A 10,382-nucleotide genomic window follows, 5' to 3' on the forward strand; every position below is an offset into this window, starting at 1 on the left:
AAGCAAAATCATGCAGAGCCTTTCAATCCAGGTTGAAGAATATGTTCTTAAATGTGTAGGAAGCCATTGAAGGTTTTTCCTTTGGGAAATTAGGGTGATCTAATTATAATTTTTAAAAGATCTCTCTGGCTTATGATAGCATTCTTTTCAATATTTTCCATTTATAGTCTTGCGTTTGAACATCTAGGCTCTAATCCAAGCCAGCAGACACAAAATGGTGACATGATTAGGACAAGCCTCTCTTTATAGTACCCATTCTGGACCAATCTGCAGCTTTTATGTGCACATTATCATTGCCCCTGAGCCATAATGGGCCTGAAATTGGAGGCAGCATTCCACCTGAGTCATCATCCAAACCACTTTATGAAGCCATCACCTATACAAGTCTCTAGACGCTCATTCAATTACACATAAGGCCCAACTTTTCTCAGCTTATGAGAAATATCACAATCACAGATGTGGATGCTTATATTAACACTAATTTGAGTAATTCTGTGGTTTTTTTTTTTTAAATAGTAACCAAGAATCCCTTCACACTTTAAATATAACAAATATAGCAACAACTCAAACAGTTTTGTAACTCAGTGAAGGTGTTGTTGGTTTTTTTGTCTTTTTCACTAGTTCTATCCTAACTAACCCGTCAGTGTCTTGGCAAAAAAGTAAATATCAGTATTTTGCCAGACTCATGTTATTTCAAGTAGAGAAAGGAGGGCCATAAAGGCAGAAATAAGTCTTGGGGGAAACAAGATATTTCTTTTAACTAAACCACCATAATATTAAATCTAATTTGAGTATAAATGTTCTCGGCTCTCCTCCTCCCAAAGCCCAGATCTGGAGAATATTCTCTCTTCTCAATTTTCCAGCCCTTAAAGGATAGTCTGCTCCTTACCTGAGAAGTTCTTGGACGTTTATGATGGAGAAATGCAGGATAGGCAGATGAATGAGCACAGACCACAGAGGGAAAGTTGAAGGTCAAGAGGCAGGTTAAATTGGCCTAAGTGGGATCCAGCTGGAAGAAGGGAGGAGAGATGAAAGGTTTTTCAGCTGAGGTTGGAAGGAGCAAATTGGGGAGAATGTGATGAAGAATGCGAGGGCCTGGTGGAAGGTGGGGTGTGAGAGAGTGGGGAAGGGGAGAAGGAGACTGAAGAGAAGTGTGCTGAAGCAATAGATTTGAGCAGAATGTTTCCTCTCTCTTATCTTTCAGTTTTGCTTCAGACCCAGTTTTATACAAATACTTGACTGCTTGGATCAGGAGTTCCAAAGGGTACAAATATCAGTATTTTTTTCTCTTCGTTTGGTAAGAAGAATGTGGAAAAAAAAAAGAAAATTTAAAAGTGGTGACATGGAAGAAAGGAGATTAGGATAAGGGAGGAAAGCAGTCACAAATATAGTTATGGATTTTTTTACTACTGTACAAACAGTATTCCTTTTCTAAGACCCAGAAGAAGCCATTTTCTTTCTCAGTGTTCTTGAGTACAGCAAGAATGGAAATTAATGGTGTGCAGGGACCTGGACTAAATTTACCTGCTATTCCAGCTTCATTTTCCTTCACAACCTTTTCCAATCCTCATACATTAGTAAGAGGCAAGAACTCACTATTCTCCAACATACAAACCCTTCCTCATCTTCATGTTTTTTTCAGCCAGGAATGCCTTTCTCTCCCTTGTCCCATTAATTTATTAAATAGTGATGTGCAATAGATTGCACATTCTGTGTGTTAATGATTGAGAACAAATATTGAATCTTCCACTTCCCCAAATCATTTTTTAAAGTGTATGAAAAAAATTTTAAGTATAATATAATACCTTAAACAAAAATCCCCATTAACATTCAATTCTGTGATAGCCTTAATTTCCCATCATTCTGTCTATTACACACAAAGTCACACACAAGGCACACACTTATAAAACACACATCTACATGCACACACACAATTTCACATTCTTCCCCTAAGCTCACATATATATTAAGGGTAACATATTTTTAAATTTTAAATTATTATCCAGAGTCATGAAACAATATCTTAGTCCTGTCTTGGCCAGTGAGCAGTTACATTCCCAGAAAATTCACAATATTATAAGTTACCTCATTAATAAAAAATAAATGAGCTATCGTTCCATTCAAAATGTTAGTAAATCTACATATATATATACTATATATGAATATATAGGGAAATTTTCACATACATTCTTATTATATACCTTAAAATAATGGAATTTAAAGATTGTGACATATAGTTATTAATAAAGAAAGGAAGACAGCCTTTGTAGTTGAATAACATAATTGCAAGCACCTGGAGGTGTTTTAAGTGACTAAAATGCATTAACTCACTTTGTCTAACATGTAGACATTACATTAATACAAATAATTAAATGCTCTAATAAGTAACTCTAAACATGTGGTGGGTAGACTGGGAATGGAAGCCTGTTTACCAGGCTCAAAGTAATGATCACTGAGTGATTGCCTTTTACTTTTCAGAGGAAGAAAATCCATTCACGTGCCAACTCTAATTAGAATTCAAATCTTAGGTTTGCTGTTTAAATGTCAAGTAGCCAAAACATTAGTTGACTAAGCACTTAATTTTGTGAAGCAACATTGTTGGAGAAGAGGAGCTTAATTAGATCAGTTACAGTACTAAACAATGATTTTCATTTATAACCAACCAACAAAAAAAGCCAAGACATTCAAAGAGTAAGCATGAATAAACAGTGTTTTGAATTATAAAAGAATTATATAAAGTGCAGGAAGTATCTTCTCAGTCATATCATTGATCCATAATAATATTTGCATTTTTGTCTTTAATAAAATGAAGACAAAGGAAAGGGAGGAACTCAAAAGATATGCATAATGATGTGTTCACTTCCTTAGCTCTATTTCTCCAATAATTCATGAGTAATTTTAAAATCTAGGTAGGGGCCAGCTATTAATGACTGACTCCAAAGTAATAACTAGAGGATCCAAATAAAGTTTACATTTTATAATTATTTACATCAAGTGGACAAAATAAATTAAGAATTACAAATAGTTTAGCTTGCAGTGCACACATAATAGGCTAGATTAGCCATTTCAAAATTAATTGTCTGGAAAAAATTCACAATTTATAACTTAGTTACTTATTAAAAATAATGAAATGATAAGATATATTGATATATGCTGTTTCTGTTTATAGCAATATTGTGTTAGAAGCAAGATTTGAAACTTTTTCCAAAATTTGAGAAACAGGTTTTTGGACCTTCGCTATAGCATTTTCAGTATAATTATATTTGGTAAATGGGGTTATTGGCTTTTTTCATGTTTGAAAAGACAAACAAAATTTTACTAAATCAGTATAAATCATGAGGATTAATGGAAAAATAATAATTTTCATGAGAAGGAATGGAAAAAGAAGAAAAATCTATCATACATTTCTAAAAGAAACAATTAGTTATGTTTAGAAACAATAGTTTATGTCAATGATTATGAGCTAGAGTATACAAAACAACTGATTTAAGGACAATGTAACAGTAATGTAAATGTGTAAGACTTTAATGAGAAAGATTAAACCTCTATTGTTTTAAGTGTAGCCAAAGAGTCTATTAAAATACACACTTTAACACTTTACCTATGGAGAGAGAGTGCCTGAGCAAGAATCTGCACCTGCAACAAGAAAGTGAGAGATTACACAACCAGTCTTTGAAAAAGTATAAATCATAACCTGCAATGTGAAAATCTGGGATGCAGTGAAAAAATAAATACAGTAGAAGCCAGTATTTCAACAACCATGCTCCTCTCAACATAACCCTAAAGATTGCCTCCCATCTTTAAGGGACCCTCCTTTCCACAGATGCCCTCTGTAGCAGAAGGTCGAGGTCCCCCCAACAGCATTTGCAATGAGTGGCACTGTCACATGGCACTTGGTGGCTTATCTCTAGCCTAGAGCAACTTCAGACAGAGGCAGGTCAGCCCTCAGCAATCAAAGCCAGGCTGGCTGCTGGAAACCACCCTGTGAGACGGCATTCAAATTTGACAGCCATTCCCAAATATACCTATGCTTTTAAAATCAAGTTATTGATTATAGTCCTATACTTAATTCCAGAATTCCCAATTTGTGAAATTTCAGACACCAAAAATCTAGAGTAGGCCGGCGTCCTTCAGCGCGGAGGGGAGATGGCGTCGGCCACCCGGCTCATCCAGTCGCTGCGGAGCTGGGCCTCCGGGCAAGACCTGCAGGCGAAGCTGCAGCTGCGCTACCAGGAGATCGCCAAGCGAACTCAGCCCCCTCCCAAGCTCCCTGTGGGCCCCAGCCACAAGCTCTCCAACAATTACTACTGTACTCGTGACGGCCGCAGGGAAGCCACGCCACCTTCCATTGTCATGTCCTCACAGAAGGCGCTGGTGTCAGGCAAGCCAGCAGAAAGCTCAGCTTTGGCAGCCACTGAGAAGAAGGCGGTGACACCAGCTCCTCCCACACAGAAGTGGGAGCTGTCCCAGGACCAGCCTTATCTGTGATACTGCTCTGGGCCACCTGACTGTGCCCTCCTTGTCTTCCATTCTGGGAGAACATGACCTGACTTATGACAAATATGTTATATTGTGCTCTCTAGTATCACTCCATTTTTACTTAAAAAAAAAAAAAAGTGTGTGTGTGTATGTGTGTATTGATTTCAGAGGGGAAGGGAAAGAGAGAGAGAGATAGAAACATCAATGATGATTGGCTGCCTCCTGCATGCCCCCTACTGGGGACCAAGTGTGCAAGTGTACAACCTGGGTATGTGCCCTGACCAGGAATTGAACCGTGACCTGTTTATTTATTTATTTATTTATTTATTTATTTATTTATTTATTTATTATTGCTTGGGGTATTACAAGGGGTATTACATATGTGTCCTTTTTTTCCCCCCCGCCCTTGACAGTCCCCTAGCCTCCCCTATCCCCCAGTGTCTTATGTCCATTGGTTATGCTTATATGCCCTGACCTGTTTCATAGGTCAACACTCAATCACTGAGCCATGCCGGCTGGGCCATTTTCACTTTTAAAGTGACACTGCTGATCGATGTTTCTCTCTCATCAATGTTTCTAACTATCCCTCTCACTTTCTCTCTGTAAAAACAATCAATAAAAAAATATATTAAAAAAAAAAAAAAAAAAAAGCCGTAACCGGTTTGGCTCAGTGGATAGAGCGTCGGCCTGCAGACTGAAAGTTCCCAGGTTCGATTCCGGTCAAGGGCATGTACCTTGGTTGCGGGCATATCCCCAGTGGGGGGTGTGCAGGAGGCAGCTGGTCGATGTTTCTCTCTCATCGATGTTTCTGGCTCTATCCCTCTCCCTTTCTCTCTGTAAAAAAAATCAATAAAAAAATATATTTAAAAAAAAAAAATCTAGAGTAAACCTTCCCCCTCCGTGGCCACCCGCCCCCCCCCCCCCCCCAGAAGAGGCAGGCACTCCATCTTTTCCTGCTTCCTCTTCCCTGGGACTTCCCACAAAGGTCTGCTGCTACTGACTATTTCAGATAGCACTGTTTTACATAAATTATGCTGCTGTACTTAAGATGTCATTGGCAGAAAGAAGTCAGTTGCTAAGAGCAACCCATGGAGTTCTCTTGTAGAAATAAAATCTATTGACATAAAAATGCAATTTATGCAAAAATATAAAATTAATGTAAACGTATAAGACATAAAACAACATAAAAGATTTAATAGGAGATTTCTAAGTGGATGTTACTTCACACAATTTACGTTTTTCTAAAAAATTTTATGTAAACTGTTTAATGTAAATTTTTACAAAATTGTATATAAACCCAAAACATTTCTTGCATGGAGTATAAAAGTAAGTTATTTAGAGAGTATAGATTGAATATTTTCTGATGTTAAGTTGTTTCCAAGGTTTAAACACACACTAAGACCTTCACTCATTTGCATTTTTGTAATGTGGGCATTTAAAATATTTTCATAAAGCAATGCATACCTAGAGAATCAAAATTAAATAGATTGATTAATCAGTGGGTTTATTGATTGCAAATAAATCTATCTGATAACAAATTACTTTTCAGTCATTAATAATCTCTCCTTGGTTTGGGGGGGCTTGGGAGATGGGAATGTCACATGTGACATTGAACACTGTCCCATTTATTTTGGCCAGCGAGGTACCATGTTTAGAAGAAGCATTCTTTGTTGAAGTTGCTTGAGCTGTTCAAGATGAGATATGACACATGCCAGTTTGTTCCAGCCAAATTTGTGTGGCAAATGCTCAATGTGGAATTACTACAGGTATTGTCACTACTCTGATTCATAGCTAGCCTGTGTCATATTTCAATCACTATTCTTCCTTTTAAATATTTCCCTATATTTGTCTTGTCTCAAAAAGAGTATTAATTGCTTGTTTTGCCCCCTCTACATATCTACTATATATATAAAACCCTAATATGCAAATAGGCCGAACAGCAGAACAACCGAACAACCAATCAGTCGCTATGACGTGTGCTGACAACCAGGGGGCACGCATGGATCATGTCAGCTGCAGCGGGATGGTGGAGCAGGTGAGTGGGGGCATTAGACCAAGATGGGGTGCTGGCCGCTGTCATTGGGGTGAGCCTCTGGTGGTTACTGAAAATTCTTTGTTCCTGCGTGCCGCGGTCCTGCCCGTTGCTCACATCTGATCACTCAGTGCCGACATCAGGTGCCAGCGGTGGCTGCCGGCCCTGATCACCCCTCAGGGCTTCTCCACCTCCCCCTGCTTCTGAGGGACGATTTGGGCCAGCAGCCACCACTCACATCCACTGCCAGCAGAGGCTCCTCTTGCACCTGCATCTGGTGTGGGAACCACCTGATTGCCCCTGAGGGCTTCTCCAACCCCTGCTTCTGAGGGGCAATCAGGGCAGCAGCTGCCACTTGCACCCACTGACAGCACCGGCCCTGCTGGTACCCGCTGCTGGTGCTGGCCCCAATCACTCCACGCAGTCAGTGGGTGCAAGTGGGGCCAGTGCAGTCAGCACATGGGAGTGATGGCCACGGGAGTGGGGCTGCTGGCAGACAGGGGACTGGGGGCCACAGTGGGAAGGGCTGGGCAGGGGTACAGAGGATGGGCAGAGACCCACCCCTGTGCCCACTGCAGCCTCGTGGCCCACACTTTCTTTCAAGGTGCACAAATTCATGCACTGGGCCCCTAGTGTTTAATAAAAGCCCATATCTTTTGCTCTGACTTCAAACTCCCAAAAGTTCTGATGCTCCATGAAGCCTATGAACAATTTCCATTTCGAGAAATTGCTAGGCATCCTTCTGAGATGTTGTTAAAACCGGTTTTAATATAGCATGTGTTTATTTAAACTCAGTGCCAATAGTTCCTCGGGGGTGGTTTCCGCTTATAGCCAAAGGTTGAATAGGCCACCGAGAATAATTGTGAGAGTGAAAGAGGTTGTTCTGTGACAAGTCTAAAGCCCTGCAGGGAGCAAAGTGCTGGCAATCATACCCTCACTTTTCAGGAGTGAGAGTCTTCTCTTCATTTCTCATCACTGGGCCATTAGGCTTGTCAAATTCTAATCCATTGTTAAGGTTCCACAGAAACCCAGATATGAATGCCCCATTTCTCCTTGCTGGAATGGAAGAAACACACAAGGTCATATCTCTTAACATGTGAATTGACAGCCAGCCAGAAAAAGAGCCCAGTCCATGCGCACAGAGACAGAATGCAAGTTTATTTTTTTCTATTATCGTACCATGTGAAAAATACCTGCCAATTCATTTTTTTTGAAGATAGGAAAAATAACCCCTTACAATTGCAGAAGAAAGTGAAACATGAATTCACAATGCAAATAATGTTTCTTGAATGCACATAACACAACTGCATGAAAAATAAGGAAGAAAAGGAATTTTACATTTATTAGCCACTGAAGACTTACATACATTATGACCTAAAACTTGAAAGCGTGTTCCACAATTTGTCATTGAAGTGGAGGAAAAAAAAAATCTTCTTTTTCTTTCCTCTTTTATTCTATTTAAAATATGCAGAATTGGTTGCATGCTTTTATTTAAATAACTTTCAGGGCTTAATCCTCCAGACAGTCATCTTGGCAGAGCCACCTGCCTTCAGCAACAGTGAGTCTGCATCTTTCTGTACCAACTTGATTCGCACACTCCCTCTGGTGTCCCCAGCAACAGGTGTCTCATTAGCACCTGAGCGATGCCAGCTTCTGAGGAAGGCTTCGAACTGATTAAACACATGCTCCATTTTTATCTCTTTATGAGTCATTACTTAAAGGTTTTATCACCAGATTGCCACACTTAATTACGTGGAGCCATAATTAAATATGAGCATTCTTAGGCCTGCTTTTTACATTTTAGTTTAAACTTCAGTGACATGTTTTGCTGGTGGCTAATTTAAAGCTATATTTAAAAGAGCAGTAGGAGGTGCTTTTTTTGAGGGGGACAAAGTGGGGAAGGTTACTTACTTTTTCATACACTAGTCATCATTTTTAATATGAAAAAATATGCTTCTACAATGCATTTAAAGACTTAGAGAGTATCACCAAAAATAGGAGTAATTAAATTAGAATGTATTGCCTTTTTTTTTTTTTTTAACTAGGATACAAGAAAGTAGTGTATTGCTTGCTTTATAAATTACAATTTAACTAGGATACTATAAAACTTCAGGCAATATCAGATCACTAACTAGATTTTCCCTTTTCCTTGTGTTCTGAAGACATCTGTTCATTTGATGGCAAAATAAAACAAACGTATTCATCTCATCAAGAAGATTATGAACAGCAAGATTTTATTTTTTCCGTGTTTATTTGCTTAGATCTCCAAACTTGTATATGTATAACTCAGGACTGAGCCCCACTTCACATCCTGTGTTGGTTAACCCATAGGGGGAACCAGAAAGCTTGCTTTTATCCTTAGGTACTCTCCAGCATAGTGCATAAAGTCATGGATCTTTTGATATTTTCCAAATTCTTATGGGCTGATCGCCACAAACAATTTTAATGCTGAGACCATGACCCTTGGACTATTATGGTCTAATCCTCTTTTCCCCACCAAGGAACAATGAGGAAAAATAGCCAGCCACTTCTGCCTGAATCCTATAAATGAACATGCCAGATTGTGTATGCTATTCAAGCTATGTAAATTTCCTTCCCACAGATTTAGTGCAATCACACAAGGGAAAGTTGAAACAGGGCCTTTCCAATTGAATGTACCATGGAAAGACACTAAAATCTGAGGACTGTTTGAAAGATCTTTCTGACCCTAATTACCACCCTGTTCTTCAAGACTCACAGACTGAAGCATAATCCTTCTGTGCTGGAAAACTCCTTACTTTACTTCAGAAAGAGATTTCACTCCGGTTTGCTCTAGGGCAGGGGTGGGCAACCTTTTTGTGAGTGCGTGCCAAAACCAGCAAAATCTCTGACTCAAAATTCTTCTGCGTGCCAACCCTAATTTTTTGAGAACATGTTACACCTACTTGATATCTCTTAAGGTGAAGAACCTTGAAGAAATAATAAAATTCATTCAAGCGACAAAAGCACAGTATATGATGATGAAAAATACATTTATTTTTTAATGTATACAGGTACACTGATAGTCCGACAGAAAACTTTATGACTCTGTTTGATATTATCAGTGGGACTTTTGCTGCTGCATCACTGATGACAGAGATTTTACATCAGGTTTATATTTCGTGACCTTCAGAGATATGCACGAGCTACTGCTTTCATCCGTCAGGCTACTCCTATTATGAGACTTAACAAAATTCATCACTGAGAACAAAGATTCACAAGCGTATGTGGATGAAACCAAAACACCAGTCGGATCTAGGAAGGCAGGGAGAGTTAAGGCAGAGCCATAGAAATTGCTCTTCCCCTCTCCTGTCAATCCATGTCTATGGTCTTTAAGATAACTTGCTCTGTTAAATAAATATTTATTTGTCTAAGATGCACCTACACTGAATTTATCTGAAAAATAAAAAAGTCAATATTAAGAAAAAAAAATGTAAATGGAAGATTATAACAGAGGGTTTCACGTGCCGGCAAAAGTTACTGGTGTGCCATGTTTGGCACTCGTGCTAGAGGTTGCCCACCCCTGCTCTAGGACTATCCAGTCTTAAGACATACCCTGGACACCAGCCAGATGAAGTTCAAGTTTTTCTGTCTTGTCGACTAGAGAGGTTAGGTGGGGTGATGGTGGAGGACAGGCTGTGGTCCCATAAACAAGGATCCAAGCTTACTCTTTTTTCTTTCCAATCTCCCTACAAGTATGCACTGAAGCTTGGCTGGTTCCTTTACTAGTTGGATGCCTTGTGTTGCACATGTAAAAGACAAAAACAAACAAAATGAAGCCAATACAAAGCCTGTCAACCCTAACTGGCTTCAGCAAAAAGGAAATAGATTGGCTTTCACTCATGAAAATCCA

General features: G+C 39.3%; 1 protein-coding gene across 1 annotated transcript; it reads left to right on the forward strand.

Annotated features, from left to right (window-relative positions):
• The first annotated feature begins 4,125 nt into the window (after positions 1 to 4,125).
• Positions 4,126 to 4,773, forward strand: LOC308533996 (NADH dehydrogenase [ubiquinone] 1 alpha subcomplex subunit 7-like). The gene has a single exon (XM_081112268.1). The coding sequence runs from the start codon at positions 4,147 to 4,149 to the stop codon at positions 4,486 to 4,488; it is 342 nt and encodes a 113-aa protein (XP_080968394.1). The 5' UTR covers positions 4,126 to 4,146; the 3' UTR covers positions 4,489 to 4,773.
• The last annotated feature ends 5,609 nt before the right edge of the window (positions 4,774 to 10,382 follow it).

Source organism: Myotis nattereri (assembly GCF_964212035.1).
Source record: "Myotis nattereri genome assembly, chromosome: 1".
Taxonomy (NCBI): Eukaryota; Metazoa; Chordata; class Mammalia; order Chiroptera; family Vespertilionidae; genus Myotis; species Myotis nattereri.

Coding starts and splice junctions, on each gene's coding strand:
- LOC308533996 (XM_081112268.1), top strand. CDS start 4,147: ATGGCGTCGGCCACCCGGCTCATCCAGTCGCTGCGGAGCTGGGCCTCC.